Source organism: Neofelis nebulosa, chromosome X (genome assembly GCF_028018385.1).
Source record: "Neofelis nebulosa isolate mNeoNeb1 chromosome X, mNeoNeb1.pri, whole genome shotgun sequence".
Taxonomy (NCBI): Eukaryota; Metazoa; Chordata; class Mammalia; order Carnivora; family Felidae; genus Neofelis; species Neofelis nebulosa.
This window is the reverse complement of record NC_080800.1, coordinates 122,956,998-122,977,966: the sequence shown is the minus strand read 5'-3', so window position 1 is coordinate 122,977,966 and position 20,969 is coordinate 122,956,998. Positions and strand designations below refer to the sequence as shown.

General features: G+C 41.2%; 1 protein-coding gene across 2 annotated transcripts in view; it reads right to left on the bottom strand.

Moving 5' to 3' along the window:
* Nucleotides 1–20,767, bottom strand: part of TMEM185A (transmembrane protein 185A) — a 36,251-nt gene extending 15,484 nt beyond the window's left edge. The window contains exons 1-2 of one of the 2 annotated variants that reach the window (XM_058712403.1): nt 20,603–20,741; nt 19,174–19,264 (exon numbers count right to left, since the gene is read on the bottom strand). Coding sequence is in view for 1 of the 2 variants with exons in the window: in XM_058712401.1 (XP_058568384.1) it covers nt 20,603–20,640 (38 nt within the window). In the remaining variant the exon portion in view is untranslated. Of the gene's footprint in view, nt 1–19,173; nt 19,265–20,602 lie in introns of both variants that reach the window. The other variant, XM_058712401.1, reaches the window with a different exon arrangement.
* Nucleotides 20,768–20,969: the final 202 nt, after the last annotated feature.

Below are 20,969 nucleotides of genomic sequence, written 5' to 3'. Positions count from 1 at the left end.
TATTAATGTTCCAGCTTACTGCCTAGAGGCAGTTCCCAGGGTTCAGCAAGAGGTAGTTAAAACCCAACCCTACTGACAATCACAGTAAGTGTAAATGGTCTACCAGATAAAAGGTAAAGATGGTCACATTGGATTAAAAAGCAGGACAACTATATGCTATCTATAAGAAACCTATGTCATAAATCGATAAAATCACAGATTAAAACTAAAAGGACAAAGAAAATTTATACCAAGCAAATACTGACCAAAAGAAAGCTGCAGTGGTATAGTAATATCTGTTTTCATTTTCTATTGTTGCTGTAACACATTATCACAAACTTAGCAGGTTAAAACAATATAAGTTTATTATCTCACAGTTGTGTATGTCAGAAGTCCAGACAGGCTTGGTTGGTTTCACTGCTCAGATGTTCATAAGGCTGAAGTCAACATGTTGGTTGGCTGGACTCTTATCAAGGGATTCTGGGAAGAATCGCTTCCAAGATCATTCAGGTGGCTGGCAATTTGCTTTCTTGTGGTTGTAGGACTGAGATCCCAGTTTCTCCACTGACTGCCAGCAAGGGGCTGCCCTTAAGATCCTAGATGTCTCTCTCTGATCCCGGCACATAAGCTTTTAAAACTCAAAGCCAGCAACAGCACAGTGAATCTTTCTCATGCTTAGAATTCTTCTGACTTCCCCTTCTGCCATATTGCTCCTGCTTCATTGGAGGTTCTTTGCTTAAGAGCTCATGTGATTAGATTGGGTCCACCTGGATAATCAGGATACTATTCCTGTCATCAAGTCCATAACTTTGGTAGGCAGAATTATAAACATGCCCCCCCAAGATTCCTGTCCTCTGTTTATTCAATCAAATACTAATCTAGGTACTGCCATGAAAGGACTTTGTAGATGGAATTATTAATCAGGTGACCTTAAAATACTGGGGATTATCCAGGTGAGCCCAATGTGATTATATGAATCCTTAAAAGCAGAAAAGGAGGCATAAGAGTGATTCAGAGAGAGACAGCAGAAGAGGAGAGATGAGGCCGAAGGGGAAGTCAGAATGATTCTAAACATGAGAAGGACTCGACCTGTCTTTGCTGGCTTTGAAGATGGAGGAAGGGAGCCATGAGCCAAGGAATGCAGGCAGATTCTAGAAGTTGAAAATGACCCCTGCTGACAGCCAGCAAGAACACTGGAGTCTTCTGTTAAGTTTCTCAGGATCCACATAAGAGTGAAAACATATGGTATCTGTCTTTCTCTGTATGACTTATTTCACTTAGCATAACCCTCTCCAGTTCCATCCACATTGCTACAAAAGGCCATATTTCATTCTTTCTCATGGCCACATAGTATTCCATTGTGTATATAAACCACAATTTCTTTATCCATTCATCAGTTGATGGACATTTAGGCTCTTTCCATAATTTGGCTATTGATGTTGGGATGAGCACTGGGTGTTGTATGGAAACCAATTTGACAATAAATTTCATATTTAAAAAAATGATAAAAAATAAAATAAAATAAAAATAAAAATAAATAAAGTGCTGTTGAATTCATAAAAAAAAAAAAAAAAAAGAACATTGGAGTCTTCAGCCCTACAACTGCAAGGAACTAAATTCTGACAACAACCCAAATGAGTCTGGAAGCAGATTAATCCCCAGAGCCCTAGAAAGGAATGTGGCCCTGCCAACACCTTGATTTTGGCCTTGTGAGACTCTAAGCAGAAAATCCAACTTAGCCCTGCTGTACCTGTACTTCTGACCCACAGAAATGTAAGATAATGAGTTCTGTGTGGTTTTGAGACACTAAACCTGTGGCAATTTGTCATGGAAACAACAGAAACTAATACTGTCACCTTAGATACTTCTGCAAAGTCTCCCTTACCATGTAACATAACAGTCCCAGGTTCCATGGTTTAGGGCCTGGATATCTTTGGGGAGCCACTTTGCCTACCACAATATAAGACAAGGTATATTTTTGAACAAGGAATATTACCAGCGACAAATAGGGGCAGTTAATAACAATAAAGAGGTCAATTTGTCAGAGGATCTAACAACTGTAAATATGTACCTAGTAATGCTTCAAAATACATGCAGAAAATAAAGGAAAAATAGAAAAATCCACAATTATTATTGGAAATTAACATTTCTCTCTAAACAACTGATAGAACACATAGAAATTACTAATTTACACAAGAGTGCAATAATGCTATTAACAAACATGACCTAATTGATACTGATAAAGCATTCCTCCCATAACAGCAGAACAGAAATTCCTTTCAAATGCACATGGAATATTCACCAAGACAGGCTGAAATCTGGGTCATAAAACAAGACTCAAGAAATTCAAAAGAATCAAAATCATACAAAGTAAATCTCTAGGGGCGCCTGGGTGGGTGGCTCGGTTGGTTAAGTGTCCAACACTTGGTTTCAGCTCAGGTTATGATCTCACAGTTCATGAGTTTGAGCCCTGCATCGGGTTCTGTGCTGACAGCGTGGAGCCTGCTTGGGATTCTCTCTCTCCCTCTCTCCCTGCCCTTCCCCTGCTTGCACTCTCTCTCTCTCTCTCTCAAAATAAATAAACTTAAAAAATTAAAAAAAAAAAAAACAATTCTCTATACACAATGAAATTAAACCAAAAATCAACAACAGAAAGATACCTTGAAAATTCTCAAAATGCTTGCAAATTAAACAACATGGTTCTAAATAATCCATAAGTAAAGTAAAAAACCACAAGGAGAATTTGAAAATTCCAGAATAAATGAAAAGTGGAAACACAACTTACTAAAATCTGTGAGATACGGCTAAAGCAGTACTTAAGGGCAATTTATAGCATCAAATGCTTTCGTTAGAAAAAACATAGAGTCAACGTTCTAAGGTGCACCTTAAGAAACTAGGAAGAGAAGGAAACTTTAAAAAGTAAGCAGAAGGAAGGAAATGATAAATATAAGTTCAGAAAAATCAATGAAACTAAATCCTGGTTCCTTGAAAAGATCAAGAAAAAGAGTAAACCTATAGTCAGAGTGATCAGAAAAAAATAGTGGGCAAAATCACCAATATCAGAAATGAAAGCAGGGACATTACTACAAATCCTACAAACATTACAGGGATTAGAAGGGAATATTATGAACATCTTTATGCAAGTAAATTTCTTGAGACATTATCAAAGTTCACACCAGATGAAAGATCACGTCTGTATCTATTGAATACACTAAAACTGTAGTTAAAATCCTTCTCACATAAGAATGAAATATGGCCCTTTGTAGCAACATGGATGGAACTGGAGAGTGTTATGCTAAGTGAAATAAGCCATACAGAGAAAGACAGATACCATATGGTTTCACTCTTATGTGGATCCTGAAAAACTTAACAGAAACCCATGGGGGAGGGGAAGGAAAAAAAAAAGAGGTTAGAGTGGAAGAGAGCAAAAGCATAAGAGACTTAAGAGCTGAGAACAAACTGAGGGTTGATGGGGGGTGGGAGGGAGGGTGATGGGTATTGAGGAGGGCACATTTTGGGATGAGCACTGGGTGTTGCATGGAAACCAATTTGACAATAAACTTCATATATTGGAAAAAAAAATCCTTCTCACAAAGAAAATGTTAGGCTCTGAAAAAAATCTATCAAATACATAAAGAATAAATAGTACCAATTTTTTGCAAATCCTTACAGAGAAAGATAGGAGGGGGTATTTCCAAATTTATTTTATGAGTCTAGCATTACCCTGATACCAAAACCTGACCAAAAAAGAAAACTATAAACCAATATCCTTCATGAACATAGATGCAAAATCCTTAAAAATTTATCAAATTGAATCCAGCACTATATAAAAAGGATATTACAGTATGACTAAGTGTGGTTTAGTCAAGATTGTAAGCTTGGCTTAACATTTGAAACCAATTAATGTAATTCATTGCATTAATAGAATAAAAAAGAAAAAACATATGATTATCTCAATAGTTTCAGAAAAAGAATTTGACATAAATTAGGAAGAGAAGGATATCTATGAAAATAACGTTTAATGCTGCAAGACTAAATACTTCCCCTAAGATTAGAAACAAGGCAAGTACATCTATTCAACCTTGTACTGGAGGTCCTTGCCATAACCATAATTCAAGAAAGAGAAATAAAAGGGGTAAAGAGTTGAAAGGAAGGAGTACATCTAATATTTGCAGACAACATGATTATGTTGAAAATCCTAGCTAATCTACCAAAAACAAAATAAAACAAAACAAAACACTTCCAAATCAAATAAGTGACTTTATCAAGGTTGCAGGATACAAGGCAATTTGTACAAAAAAATATTACTGCATTTATGTTTGCCAGCAATTAAAAAGTGGACCCTGAGATGTTTTTTAAACCTATCATTTACTACAACTTTCCTATAAATCTAAAACTATTCTAAAATTAAACGTTCATGAAAAAAACTGCCATTTACAAACATCATCAAAATATGAAATACTGAAATAAATGTAACAAAATATGTGCAAGACTTGTATGCTGAAACCTACCAAACACTACCAAGAAAAATTAAAGATACCATATGTTTTCACTCATATGTGGATCTTGAGAAACTTAACAGAAGACCACAGGGGAGGGGAACGGGGAAAATAAAGTTACAGAGAGGGAGGGAGGCAAACCACAAGAAACTCAAGGACTGAGAACAAACTGAGGGTTGATGGGGGGGTGAGGGAGAGAGAAAAGTAGGTGATGGGCAGGGAGGAGGGCACCTGTTGGGATGAGCACTGGGTGTTGTATGGAAACCAATTTGACAATAAATTTTATTTAAAAAAAAACAATCTAAGTAAATGGAGAGAGATCCCATGCTCATAGATTAGAAAATTCGATATTGTTAAAGTTTGCACGCACTGTGTATTAATTTCCTATGGTTGCTATAGCAAATTACCACCAACTCGGTGGCTTAAAACAACACACATTTATTCTCTTATAGTTGTGGATGGAGGCCAGAGGTCCAAAATGGGTTTCGCTGGGTTAAAACTAAGGTGTCACAGGGCCCGCTCCCTCTGGAGACTAGGGGAGAATCCATTTCTTGCCTTTCCCTGTTTCTATAACTGTATTCCTTTCACTCCTTAGGCCCCCTTCCTCCATCATTAAAACCAGCAGCACAGCGTCTTCAAATCTTTTTCTCTGCTCACATCACATTGCTTTCATGGAAACCCATGATTGCATTTAGGATCCACCTAGATAATCCAGGATACTCTCCCCATCTCAAGATCTTTAACCGAGTCACATCTTTTGGGACATGAGCTAATATTCACCTTTTTGCCTTAGAAGGTAATATTCACAGGTTCCATGGATTAGGAAAGTGGTTATCTTTGGCAATCATTATTTAGCCTACCATGCTCATCAAATTATTCTACAGATTCAATAAAATTTCAATGAAAATCCCTCTGTAGAAACTGATACACTGATTCTAAAAGTTATATGAAAACAAAAGGACTCATAAAGGGGAAAACAATGGTGAGAAAGAATAAAGTTGGAGAACGTATACTACATGCTTTTAAGGCTTATTGTAAAACTACAATAATCAAGACAATGTGGTATTAGCATTAGGAGAGACACAGAGAACAGAAAAGAATACGAAAACAGACTCATACATATATGGTCAGTTAATTTTTGACAAAGCTGCCAAGGCAATTCAATGGAGTGAGGACTGTGTTCCAACAAATGGTGCTGAAACAACTGGAAAGATGAAGAAAATGCACCTAGACTCTTACCCTCACAGCATATACAAGCATTGTGTGAAATGGATCAGACATCCATGTTATAGCCAAAACTATAAAACATCTAGAAAACACAGAAGGCAAAACTACTTGTCACCTAGAGTTAGGAAAAGATTTCTTAGATGGAATACAAAACTGGACTTCTTCCAAATTAAAAACTTTTAATCTCCAAAAGAGACAATTAAAGGGGTGCTTGTGTGGCTCAGACAGTTAAGTGTCCAACTTCGGCTCAGGTCATGATCTCATGGTCTGTGAGTTTGAGCCCCGTGTTGGGCTCTGTGCTGACAGCCTAGAGCCTGGAGCCTGCTTTGGATTCTGTGTCTCCCTCTCTCTTTGCCCCTCCCCTGCGTGCTCTGTCTCTCTCAAAATTAAAATAAACAATAAAAAAAATTAAGTCAATTAAAAAAATGAAAACCCAAGCCACAAACTGGGAGAACACATTCTGAAAACATGTATCTGACAAAGTACCTGAATCCAGTACATATAAAGAACTTTTACAACTATAAAATGAGAAAACAATCTGATTAAAACCGGCAAAAAAAAATAATAATAATAAGGACACTCCATCAGAGAAGTTATACAAAAGGCAAATAAGCACATGAAAAGATATTCAATATTTTCAGGCACTAAAGAAATACAATATCAATGCAATACAACAAAATAAAACAACACACTCCCCACCATGGCTAAAATTAAGACGATCAACTTTGACAACTGTTGCTAAGGATATAGAACAACTGAGACCCTCAAATATTGCTGGTGGGAATGCGAAACAGCACAGCCACTTTAGAAAACACTTGGGCAGTTTCTTATAAAGTTAAGTACACACTTACTCTATGGCCTTGCAATCCCATGCCTAGGTATTTACTCAAGAAAATGAAAAGCATATGTACACACAAAAACTTGTATTCGAATTCTCAAAGCAGCTTTATTTATAATAGCCACTGGCACCAACCCAAATGTCCATCAGCTGGTGAATGGTTAAACCAACTGTCGTATATCTGTTCACTGGAGTACTTACTAATCAGCAGTAAAAGGAAATGAAGCAAGGATGCATGCCTCAAGTGCACTCTGTTGAGTAAAACAACTCAAACTGAAAACACAACATACTGCACGACTCCATTTAGTTGATGTTCTGGAAAAGGCAAAAGTATAGATACAGAAAATACATCAGTGTGGTTGCCAGTGGCTGTGTTGGCAGGGAAATCTGACTATAAAGGGACATGAGGGAATTTTTTGCAGTGATGGACCTGTTCTATATCTTTGGGTTATCCACATATCCACAAATACATGGATTAAAATGCACAGGACTGTGCACTAAAAAAGGGTAAATTTTACCGCATGTAAAATATATTTCAATAAAGCCGGTATATCTATCAATCTATCTGGGCATGCACAGCAACATCAATAGCTGACATTTACTGGACGCTTATGACACATCAATACTATGCTGCTTTTCACGCATTGTCTCACTTAAGCCTCACAGCAACTCTGCAAAGGAGGAGTTTTCACTACTCCCATTTTGCAGATGAGGAATGAAGGCTTAGATGTTAAATAACTTGTCCAAGCAGCTCACAATGCACAGGGCTGGATTCAAACTAAGATCTATTTGCTATTTGACCCCAGAGTCCTTTTACTACTGACATTATACTGATAATTCAACATTCTTGGAAAAGCATCTGGATAGATACACACTGAGAATTAAGAATGATCTCCAGCAGGGAGGATTAAGGATAGTCTTTACATTCTTGTTTATGATTCCTGACTTTTTTCAAGGTACATGTACTGTACCTGCATTATGAAAAACAACATAAGAAACTTCAACTGGAAAAAAAGGGGGAGGCTATAAGGATTGGGACCTATAAAACTCGGCTCAGAAGACCTCCAAGAATGTAAACTACAGTGGGAGGACTATCAGATTTGGAAAGGTTGCTAACTAGAATATGTATACAGCCTTTTTGTGTCACAGTATTCTTGTCTATAAAATCAGTAAGGTGGTTGTGAATACAAGATAATGAATCAAAAAAGTGCTTTATGTAAAGCAGTACATTCGTGGCTCTCAAAATCTTTTTTTAATTAAAAAAAATTTTAACATTTATTCAGTTTTGAGAGACAGAGAGAGACAGAGGACAAATGGGGGACAGGCAGGGAAAGAGAGAGGGGTAACACAGAATCCGAAGCAGGCTCCAGGCTCTGAGCTGTCAGCATAGAGCAATGCAGGGCTTGAACTCATGAACCATGAGATCATGACCTGAGCCAAAGTCAGCTGCTTAACCAACCGAGCCACCCAGGTGCCCCTCTCAAAATCTTTTGTATCAGGATTCCTTTACATTCTGAAAAATTACTGAGGAACCCAATGAGCTTTGTTTCTATCGTTTACCTATTGTTATTTACTGTATCAGATTTTGAAATGGCTATTTTTGAAATATTAATTCATTTAAAAATTACAATAAACTCATTATATATTAACATACATAACATAATTTTAATGAAAAAACACTATTTTTCAAAATTCGTACAGTTTTGAAAATGTTTTAAATGTCTGGCATCATAAAGGACACCGAGATTTTCATACCCACATCTGTATTCATTCTGTTACAATATGCTGTTTTGGCGCAAGCATATGAAGAAAAGCTGGCCTCACAGAGATCTGTAGTTAGAAAAGAACAGAATATTTTAACAGCTCTTTCAGATAATGGTGGATATTCTTTGACAGGATGCTGAAAGTCAAACAGTGGTAGTTTCCTGAAGGTTAACTGTGATGTGGAATCTGAAACCCTGTCAGTGAACTTCTTGTAGGCTGCTACATTAAAATCCATTGGTCTCTCTTGCACTTTGGATGAATGTTTTATCCCTGCAAAATCATGATACCATGTAGGCTGACTGAAAAATAGTAGTTCACTAAGTAATAAGGATCTTTCAAATGTTGACACATTTCACTATACCAAGGCAAGTTCACAGTAGTTATTGTCACAACTCATTTCATCAGAAATATGTCGGTATTGGTTAGGGCGCCTGGGTGGCTCAGTCAGTTAAGCAGCCGACTTCGGCTCAGGTCATGATCTCACGCTTTGTGAGTCTGAGCCCTGTGTTGGGCTCTGTGCTGATAGCTCAGAACCTGGAGCCTGCTTCGGATTCTGTGTTTCCCCTCCTCTCTGCCCCTCCCATTCTCATGCTCTGTCTCTGTTTCTCAATAATAAATAAATGTTAAAAAATTAAAAAAAAAAGAAATATGTAAGTATTGGGAGGCTGTCAAGTTCACGGGGATAGATAAAACTTTTCAAAAATTCTGATTTTCCCTTGAAAGCTCAAATTTTACTATTTGCAAAAATATCATCAGTTGTTTTCCTTGTTGAAAACGCTGAAGGCACTCCAACAGTTTTTTTACATTTTAAATTAGATTTGTGTTTTTTGTGTTATCAGTGCTGTTTCCAAGTTACAGGTTCACTTGTATTTTCAAGAAAAATGTCTGCCAAATGCCCTAATACAAATAGCCGTAGTCTTGTGTGTTAGCTGTCCTTCCAGGTAAAAATGGTGTTCCATGAAAAAAGGCAGCTTGCAGCCCATGCACATAAGTGCTGTTCCTTGAGTCAAGCACTGTACAGCAGACAGCCTTTCTGCATTCCTCCTATTTTGTCACACAGAATATTAAAATGGACGTGTACTCAAGGGTCACTATTTAGTGAGACTGGTATTTTTGTATGCTTTATTGAGGACATCCTTACATGAAGCTGGCTGTTTGAACTGTAAGCGTACTGCAGTGAAGACTCCAATGACTACTAATACAGTTTCGTGTCACCAGCTTGATTTGTGCTCAGGTTCCAACAGTCTACCCACCACTGCTTTTGTACCATCGGTGCAAATGTCAACCCAGAGAGAGGCAAAGAACATCTTAGTGTTATGAAAATAGTTGTGACCTCACAGACCCCTAAAAGGTTCTCAAGGACCCCCCCCCCCGCCAAGGTGTCTGTGGAAAATGGTTTGATAACCACTGCACTAAATACATGTTAGTTATGATCAATGCTCAAAACCAAAGGATGTTTTTCAAGCTGTCACAAAGACAAGAGAGCTACCACTGAAAGATGCCAAGGCAAGAATGACTTCACCACTAGACTCTGGAGAAGGAAAGGGGTTGATGGGGACTCATGAGCTCACAGAAATGGAGTCATCACCACAGAGACAGGAACCAGCAGAGGCAACTTTTTCCCTCTAACGTGCAGGGGGATAGTGCAAAATCTAGAAAACCAGAACCAATTTTTCAACCCAAACCTGTGGCTATACCTATCATTACCAGAAACAATGGATTTGAAAACAGAATATTTTTTTTTATTTTTTATTTTTAACGTTTATTTATTTTTGAGACAGAGAGAGACAGAGCATGAACGGGGGAGGGTCAGAGAGAGGGAGACACAGAATCTGAAACAGGCTCCAGGCTCTGAGCTGTCAGCACAGAGACCGACGCGGGGCTCGAACTCACGGACCGTGAGATCATGACCTGAGCCGAAGTCGGCCGCTTAACCGACTGAGCCACCCAGGCGCCCCAAAAAAACAGAATATTTTTTAAAAAAATAAGTGAATTCAAGCATCAGCAAATGCAAGGACAATGATAAACACAGGATTCACAGGTAAATTAAATAATATGTAGAGGTAAAATTTTTCTAGAGTTTCAAACTATAAACAAAAAATAAATGAGGTGGGGGGAGAGTAAACCCTCTAAGCTAAATTCATGATCTTCTCTAAAGGAGAGGATTTTTTTTTATTTAATTAAAGAAAAAAGTAGAAGTAATGGAAACAGAAGTACCAAAATGTTTAAAATGTTGGGAAAGTGATTATTTTATAATTTTTGATGTAATTTAAAAGGAAATTAAGAGTTCTAGGTCTCTTACATGAAAAATGAAAAACAGAAGCAAGAAACTTACAAGAGGACAAATAATAATACAAAAATATAATTCCTAATTCAAATACTGGGGTTGAAAAAATATAAGTAGGAAGAAATGTTCTTGTATTACTCTTCTATTGTTGTCATGCAAAGTTATCACCAATCTAGTGGCTTAAAATGCATAAATTTATTATCTTTACTGTTCCAGACATCAGAAGTCTGAAGTGGTTCTCACTGGGCTAAAATCAAGGTGCCACCAGAGCTGTGATCTTTCTGGAGGCTCTAGGAGAGACTGCTGCTCTGCCTTACCAGCTTCTAGAGGCTGTTGTGCAGACCCTTGGCTCATGGCCCCTTGCTCCAGTTTCAAAGCCAGCAGTGGAGAGCCCAGTCCTCCTTACATTGACTCACTCTGACCTCCTCTTCTGCCTCTCTCTTCCACATTTAAGACCTGTAATAATGGGTCCAGGCAGAGAATCCAGAATAATCTCCTTATTGTTAGGTCAGCTGATTGGCAACCTTAATTCCATCTGCGACATTAATTCCTCTTTGTCATATAATGGAATATATTTCCAGGTTCCTAGAATTAGGATGTGGGCATATTTGGGGGGATCATTATTCTGCCTACCACAGACCTGCAATATGAAAGTTCACTTAGTGGATTAAAAAATAAAACCTAAATCTGTTGCATTCAAGAGTCACATTTGCAACCAGTATCAAAAGTCAAACCAACTACAGGAAAGGAGATAACAAAGGTTTATCATGTCTGGGTGGGGACAAGAGAAGCAGTTTACTAGTACAGTAATTTGGTGGATTTTAAAGATAAAGCATTAAAATACTAAAATGATTAACAATGAAAGCATAAACAATGAAAACTTAGCAACATGGCCATAGAATATGGCAATAACGTGACAATTTTTCTTTTAAGAATATACAGAGATATTTTCACTGTCAGCTTCTACACGCTACTGTTAAATCATCACAGATAAAGTAGATAAAGTTCCTAAGGAAACTAGAAATTATGGAAATGAACATGAGAGTAGATAAAAATAGCACGGTTCTATACAGAGAATCAAGTAGCAGGACAAAAATAATGCTTTCTTTACATACATACAGATTTTTCCAGAGGGAGAGAAAAAAGATCACAGGGCACTGACACACAAAAACCATGAATCTAATTTAAAATTTAACTGTTTGAGTGCCTTCAATGTATGGAATGTATAAAAATGAGAAAGTGGGGTGCCTGGGTGGCCCAGTTGGTTAAGTGTCCAACTCTGGCTCAGTCATGACCTCAGGGTTTGTGAGTTCGAGCCCCACATCAGGCTCACTACTGTCAGCACAGAGCCTGCTTCGGATCCTCTGGCGCCCTCTCTCTGCCCCTCCCCCGCTTGCATGCTCTCAAAAATACATAAAACATTTTTTAAAAGAAAAAAAATGAGAAAGCAAGTCTCTGCCCTGAAGTTGTTCAAGACTAATGGGAACAGGGGCGCCTGGGTGGCTCAGTCAGTTGGGCAGCCGACTACAGCTCAGGTCATGATCTCGTGGTCTGTGAGTTTGAGCCCTGCATCAGGCTCTGTGCTGACAGCTCAGAGCTTAGAGCCTGCTTCTGATTTTGTGTCTCCCTGTCTCTCTGCCCCTTCCGTGCTCGCTCTCTGTCTCCCTCTCTCTCTCAAAAATAATAAACATTAAAAAAAATAAAAAAAAAAGACTAATGGGAACAGAGGGAGGTGATCTACAACAAGTAACTACATATCATTGTAAACTGGTACATGGAACATTGGTTTCCCTGGGAGAGTTGGGAAGGGAGGTAGGAGCTGGGCAACAGGGTGGGGACAGGGAATTCCAGACAAAGGGATAAGATTCTTTAAAGTATGAAACAGTTTTTTGTATCCCAGGAGACTGAACACCCAGAATAAATTCTGTAAGTCTTTGGGGGTGGGGTAGGGAGACAGGAGAAAAGGCACCAGAGGAAATCAGGGAAAAGTAAGCTGGGGTTAGAAGGTAGTGGGATTCGAATAATAAGGTAAAGTCCTTGGAATTTATTAATAGGCAATGGGGAGCCACTGGAGATTTTCTGAGCAAAAGAAAGGTATAGAAGGCATAGAAAAATGTGTAAGGTAGATTGCAATTGGCAGAGACTGGAGGCAGAAATTCTACACAATTCATAATAAACTGACAACAATGGACTGAACATTGCCTAACCATATGGATCTTTTTCAATGCTCACTTGTTAAGCAGAACAGCAGAGCTGAAGAGATTATTTGTGCAACTCTATTTGAACCTTTGCTTCTTCATAGCAAAATGCAGATAATACTACCTCTACCAGGCAGTGCTGAGATCAGAATTAAATAACTTATCAGAAAGCACCTATTGCAGGGCTTGGCGCCAAGCAAGTAACTTGTTAGTTTCCTTCTTTAAATAATGACTAAATCCAGGATGAAACAGAACACTATTGGAGAATATTCAAAATCCTGCTAAAGCATGACTGAAACATCAAAACACCCGGGCTGTTGCCAAAGCAAAACTTGGAGAAAACGTATCCACTCCAAAAGTGGAACTAAAATCAAAAAAGAAAAGAAAGAAAAAAGAGGCAAAGCGAAAACTAGTGAACTAAGTTTGTGCCTAAGAAATTTAGGGGTGAAAAAACCCCAAGGGAACCAAAATATGGAAATAATAAAACTAAAAGTAGTAATATAGACACCAAAGTGGAGTTAATCGATAAGTAACACCAACAGCTGGTTCTTTGAAAAAAAAAATGAACTACAAAGTTGACTGAATAAGTTAATGCACTCAGAAATTTTAGAAGATGTAATTGGTACACACATTTGTAACTGGGGGAAGAAGGAACAGTATGTCAACTATACCAATACATTTGAGAACCAAGTAAAAAAGATGACTGCATATCAAATAGGAAATCTTCAACCTGACTGGCAATAAGAGAATATGATGCAGCAATAACATAGTGACAAGAAAATTTATTAAAAAAAAAAAAAAGTTGGCACGCCTGGGTGGCTGAGTAGGTTAAGTGTCAGACTCTTGATTTTGGCTCAGGCCGTGATCTCACAGTCATGGGATCGAGCTCCGTGTCAGGCTCTGTGTATGGGATTCTCTCTCTCTCAAAATAAACATTCAAAAAAAGTCACAATCAAAGCCTAAACTACTTTGAATCACTTTTCAAGAAACATTTAGACTAGAGTCCAAGTATAAAAATAGACTTTGCTTAATTCTCCACAAACCAGCAAATGGAGGTTCCACTGGATATTGTGGCATCAACCACTACTTCCTAAATTTCACTTTTGCAATTACACGTTTAAAATGGGTGTATTCCACTCTATGAATCTGTAACGCTAGTACATGATCACTGAGTAGTGTTACATAGGTCTAACTACAAAGCTAGTGTCCTCTCTGAAATGTATATGGAGCTTTCTGCTAGAGGCTCAAATTCCCTCTCTCCACTTTGAGGGACAAGGGAAAAGGACGGGGAGGGAGGAGGGAGGAGAGAACACACCTAGTGAAGAGACAACTATGGGTGTAAAAGTTCTAACATCTGTTATCTGCAAATCAAAAGAATGCAACTGGACTCGTGTTAGACCCATCGGTCTTCTCCAGTTAAATGCAGCAGGTGCACATGCAAACACACGCGTGCACACACACGCTCTGCGTGACACATCCCTGTAGGTGCCTCTTGTCTACAACTTCCGAGAATGGCTCCAACTGACAAACTGCTAACTGACACTCTCCCAAACTGTTAAAGGGACTGTATTTCTTTTTTTTTTTTTTTTTTAAAGTGAGAATCTTTTTTTTTTAATTTTTTTTTTTCAATGTTTTTTATTTATTTTTTGGGACAGAGAGAGACAGAGCATGAACGGGGGAGGGGCAGAGAGAGAGGGAGACACAGAATCGGAAACAGGCTCCAGGCTCCGAGCCATCAGCCCAGAGCCTGACGCGGGGCTCGAACTCACGGACCGCGAGATCGTGACCTGGCTGAAGTCGGACGCTTAACCGACTGCGCCACCCAGGCGCCCCAAAGGGACTGTATTTCTGACATTGAGCAGAACCTTACCAACAAAATTTAAATTCTTTTAGTGGTGATTTTAACTGGCTTTATTAAGATGAAAAGTGTTTAACATCAGCTAGCCAGTAGATGTAAGAAAGCAAAAAAGCCCAATAAAAACAAATCACTCTTAAGGAGGTCTAGAAGGGGGTCAGGCTGGAAGTTTATCAGCTGTGCAATTGTCGAGGGTTACTCTTTCCCTAAGCCTGTCTCTTCCTGGGGTTACTCACATATTAATTCACTAAGATTAGGGGATGTGAAAGCCCTGTGTAAACAATCAATTTTATCTATTTTTGCTGCTACTACTATTATAAAAGAGAAAAGTTGTAACAATCTCACTTAGCAATCCTTTTTCTCACTATTAGACCATAGCTGACAAAGTATGAATCATTAGTTACAAAGAACCTATCTTGAGTTCAATTCAACGCTTTCATCTTAAATTCTAGTTCAGGTACAACCTGTGATCAGGCAAGGCAATTAGAAACCCCAAGCTCAATATTGGGAAGCTTAACTCCTAGAGTCCTAAGAAATCATCAAAAACTCCTCCAACCTACTGTCTCTCCCCTACAGCAGAGTCTCCAATGGTACATGTCTATTTGTACTCCACATCCGCTCATTCAGCACATTTATTGAATGCCTCAACATCCTGGACTTCAAAGAGCTCACAGCCAAGAAAAATATGTATGTAATTATCAAGTAATGGGAATGATATTTTTAAAACCAGAAATTATGCATTCAAATGAGACTTGTTTCCTTTAAACAGTCCCCCTGGGAGGCAAAAGGCTAATTCCACTTCATCGCTCAAACCACCTTTGGAGTTTTCCTCCTAGAATCGCCTTGAGAGCTGCAGTCTGTTCTTCTGAATATCCTCAATGGTGCCAACTCTTCACTGAAAGTGAATTTGATTTTTGGAAATGGGCAAAAGTCAGTCAAAGCCAAGTTTCGTGAACAAGATGTATGATCAAACTAGGTGGCACTATTTTGGTTCAAAAATGATACATGATTATAAAGCAATGAGATGCAGTTCCTTATATGATTTGTAATCTGACTCCAAAGGAAATTTCAGATGAGTAACAAGGTGTATGAGCAGTAGAATAGGGGTGTGTGTGTGTGTGTGTGTGTATTTCTCTTTCCTAAGTAACTTCTTGGAGGCAGAACACTCATTTGGATGTGTAAGCTCAGATAGAAGGTTTACTTTGTTTAATCACAACTCATAAGGTTAGAGTGGGAGAGAGCCAAAGCATAAGAGACTCTTAAGAGCTGAGAACAAACTGAGGGCTGATGGGGGGTGGGAGTGAGGGGAGGGTGGGTAATGGGTATTGAAGAGGGCATCTTTTGGGATGATCACTGGGTGTTGTATGGAAACCAATTTGACAATAAATTTCATATATTAAAAAAAAATAATCACAACTCATAAATAGAAGGCTCCTTAGGATGTTGGACCCATTGTGGTATGGTGGACTGTCACTAAATTAGAGAGGTGGCATGGCATGCAGGAAAGAGCACAGGCTTCAGAAGGAGACTGACTCACATTAGAATCCTGACTTGGCCCCCTGCCGCCTGTGCAACTTTAGGGAAGTCACAAGCTCTCTAAGACTCTGCAAAGCAATGCTTATAATCTAACTTGCTGGTTGTTGCACAGATGGGAGATAATGATCCCCATTGTGCCTAACATATGGTAGGGGCCCCATAAGTCACACATATTATTAATAATAACCTCAGTATAGTCAAGAGGTTTTTCTTACTCTAGGTGGCTTGAGATGACAGAACGAAAGATAAACCAACATTTGGGTGGTGGGTGAGTAGTTCATTAACAGTACCAGCATACACTCACTACCAATGGATCTGAAGCCTGCTTTAAAAAAAAACAGTAATACATAAAACTATTTGCAATAATTAATAACACTACATGTAGTAGTTTTCAATCCTATGACATGTGCCACCTGCAGCGCTCCTACCACGCTGACCTTTCACCACTGTCTGAGCATACCAGGTCCTCTCATGAACCCGATGCCTTTGCATCCTCTGTCCCTCCTAATTTGCCTTTCCTGACCTCTGGTCTGACAAAAGCCTACAATTACATTCTTCAAGATTGAGCTGTGGAACCATCCCTGCCCACTCTGACAGAATTGATGGCTCTGCCCCTTGTGCTCCCACAGCGTTTGGTTCCTGTCTCTGGAATGCCTCTTCTTGTCTTGAATTTTAATTTCTCTTCCCATTTCTGCTTCTCCTGCCAGGCTTGAGCATGGAGAAGAATTATATCTCATTTATTTTTGTACTTAGAGCACGTAGCACATCTCTTGGCACACAGCAGGAACTCAGGAGATGTTTGACCAACGAATGCTTTAAAGAGAAATCTTTTACAAATGATTGGTAAAGACCAGGTAGCTGCCTTTGGTTAACAATTACCAGAAATCACATCCATTTTTCCTAAATTCAAAGAGACAAGATAGCTTACATAGACCCCAGAATAGCTTTAGAAGTTGCAGCATATGGAACTTTCTAAACGCTACCGGCGGCCTCCTTAGTACTCCATGCTCACGTGACAGAACCCCCAGAGCAGCATCCCTCAGCCTTCGCCCCAGTCTGGCTTACCTGCGGGACTCACTGCATGGCCAGGTGCTTACAACAGATGACTCAGAGGGCCTAGCACGGCTCTCACAGCCTTCCAACACTGTCTGACTACCAGGGCCAAAGAGCCTTCTTCAAGCCAGCAACTCCAGCAAGTTCAAGTTAGCAGAAAATCCCGAGGCTCCATGGTGCGAGTGGGGTGTTGGCTCAGTGCCACTATTCCCAGATCCCCACCTCCCACAGGCACCTCAGAATCAGTCTTCCAATTCTGTATACTGCTAATAGCTGCCTCTTCAATGAATGAGGCTCCCTCACTGCTAAGTTAGGAAGCCTTAGGCACTCAGGGAAGGACTTGGTGGGTCCAGTGTGTGTGTGTTTCAGCAAGTCTTAACCTGTGTATCTAAAAAGAGGTTCATGAGCAACCAGTTATGGGTCAGAAGGAAATAGGCAGAGGGTCAGCTGGCAGCCCTGTGTATCCGAGTGCTGACACTTGTGAATCATTCTGTTACTGCAGTTTCCCAGGGCCTTGGCAATACAGTGGTGGGTTCAGACTCACCAAGATCAAAAGGTTGGAAAGGAGATCTGGAGCCATGGCCCATGCCTTGGGACCCACAAAACCATGGCAGGGACTATTTTTGTGACACACATAACCCGCAAAGTAAAGACAGCCATATTCTGCCTTAGCATCACCATCTTCCCTGTCTCTCCAATGGAATGGCTGCATTCTGAGGGAGGGAAGAAGATAAGAAAGAGAACCAAGCCAAAGACCACCAGGAAAACAGTGACTGGAAGAAGCCATTTCAGATTTCTCCTATAGGCTCTGGAGAGTATTGTATTCATTCATTCATTCATCCATTCATTCATTCCACAAATATTGAGTCAGGTACTATTCCAGGTATGCAGGATACTATAATGAACAGAGTCATGGCCCTGGCCCCATGGAGCTTATAGTTTAGTAGGGGAGACAGGCATTAATCAAATAAGCACACAAATATAAGGGTACAAGTAAGTGCTCTGATGGAAGAGTTCAGCATGCTACAGGGATTGTATAAACAGGTATCAGCAGACTTAGGGAAGTCAGAAAAGCTTTCCTCAGCAAGTAACAAGTGAGCTGAAACCTCAGGGATAAGTAAGAGTTAACTAGGTCAGGAGAAGAGAGGCAAACATTCTTGGCAAAGAGAACAGTATGTGCCAAGGTCCTGGGGTAGGAGGGAGATGTTGAACTGGCTCTGAATTAGAGGCAGGGAGAAAGGCAGTAGCACCAAGGTTAGAGGCCCTGGCACAAGGTATCTTCCTGTCTACACTCCTTGGCTTGTGCTTCAGCTGTCTAGAAGGCCCGCCCCAGCATGGAACAAGACTAAAGAACAATGTTCAAAACTAGGTGTGCCCACGGGACATGACACATCACTAGCTAAAAAATTGGACTTGCCAATATTACCTGGCCACTCTAATATCAATCACCACTGTGAGGTAACACTGCTCACTCCCACTGAGTCAACACTGCATCAGGAAAATGGCACCCTATAAAAGGTCTTTAAACTTAAGAGATGCCTTTCAATCCCAGAAGTAAAATGTTGATAAATATGTTGACGATTACTATACATCTGTTTAGATACCTAATATTTCATTGTGATTTTCATATCACAATTTTTGCTGGAGGGGAGGGGAAGGGAAGAAGCTACAGGAAAAAAATGGTTAAGGATCTTATGTGCAAAGCACTGCTGTGCTTTGGCAACTCTGTTCACCAGTTAGAACACTCGAGGCAGTTCTTGGGTTCTGAATTATCTGTCACCCTGCAAAATGGTCCTGGAACTTTCTATTTGTAAAGCACTTTGCAATCAATCATTAATTTAGCCTCCCATCCTGCTGAGATTATACTCAAATCTACAGATAAAACAGAAAGATAAGTGAGTGGCCCAAGACTACAAAACAAGTCAGGTTTTACTTACCTTTCTTATCACTCTTGCCAAACAAGGTAGACACACAAAGCCTGTCCAACTCCAGGACCAACGCTGCTAGGCTGTGGACCAATCCTAACCCCTAGGAGAGGCAGTGGAAGTCACTTTTCCCTTACCTACTCAACAAGCTCCTCTACCCAGACTGCCTCCAAGGCCAACAATGGTAATGACTGCACTGTGATTGGAACATTGGCACTCCAGACTAGAATATGAACTCTGGTAGTGCCCAAAGAATAAGAGTACCTAGGAAGTCACGATGGCTCGTAGCTTAAAGTGTCACTGTCCCTAGGGAGACTGCGCTCCCAACACTCTCTCAATCTCTCTCTCCCAAGACTTCTCTTCATCTCCCACAAGCAGCCCAGGCAGTGGCCTCCACTGGGCTCCCTCCATACAATACTGAAAAGTGTTGTCAATCATATATTTACATGCCTCTTCTCCATCCCTAAGTTGGGACCTCCCAGCATCTGAGGGACCTAGAATACAAAAGGTCGATTGAGGGCATGGCTTCCCACCAGCAAATAAGGGAAACAGGTACTCCCTTCACAGACTAGTGGACTTAAAAGATCAATTAGGTCAACTCGTTGTCAGATGAGCAGGGAATATGTAACCCAGTTACATGAGGCCTGGTCCTCAATCCAGGTCTTTTGGCTCAGTCTAGTTCCACACACATTTTATAAGGGCCTGCTAAGTTTCAGACGCGGTGGTAGGTGCTGGGGATAGTGAGAAGAGGAGAAGATGGGTCTCTGCTTCAGGAAGCTCAAGGCCCGGGGCGGGGGGAGGGGGGGGGTGATGGACAGAGTTACAGAACACTTGGGCAAGTGCAAGGACAGGCACTTGATTCCTTAGTCAGTGTTCTCTCCACACTGTCCAGAGGATATTCCCCAGCTAGGAAGCAGGACGGTAATATCTACTTCCTGCAAATAAACTTACAGTGAAGACCGATGAGAAACCGCATATGGAAAATCGTCAGGTTCACCCCCAGAGGCATTATGTAAGGTATTGCCATACCCTGACACCGACTCCGAGGATTCAACGTCGTTTCAGATATCACTCGACAAAGCAGCAAACAAGCGAGGGGTGGGCATATATCCAAGGAAAACCTCAAGGGCTCAGAGGAACTGGAGGAAACAGCTGGGTGGTGGTGAGGGGGTGGTTAGGGGTGTCGGGTCAAGCGAAATGGCCCTGGTGCGGGGAACGGAGGCCAGGCAGCAGGGCGCGAGCAGAGGGGACGAGAGGGGGCGTTGGGCCAGCAGCGAGGGTGGGCCGGCCGAGAGGAACGCGGCTCCCGCGGAGCCGGGGCCCGGGGCTCGAGGCACCGGGCGCGGGAGCGGGAAGCGCTGCCCAGAGAGCCGCTCGCAGGGAGCTGCCCTGCCGCCCGCCGCAGCCTCACGCCCGCCGCGCCTCCCCGGCGGAGCCTCACCTCGGGTTGAAGTCCTGGAAGAGGCCCCTCAGGTTCATGGCGGAGAACTTCGCCGCGGCGGCCTCCTCCACCCCCCTCCCCCCGCGCCGCGCAGCCTGTGCGTTACAGCGGGTTCATGGTGCCGCCGCGAGCCGCGTCCCCGCCGCCGCCGCCGCCGCCGCCCGCCGCCCGCCGCCCGCAGAAACCTGAACCGCCGACCCCCGCCCCTCCTTCCGGGCTTCCGTACGACGGCGGCGCATGCGCCCGAGCCCCGCCCCGTCGGCCGGGGAAGCGCAGCTTGCCACGTGCGACGTCCCTCTCCCGGCTGGCCGCGGCCCTGGGTGCTCGCGCGACTGCCCCAGGAGACGGCTAGGGGCGTGGAGGCTGG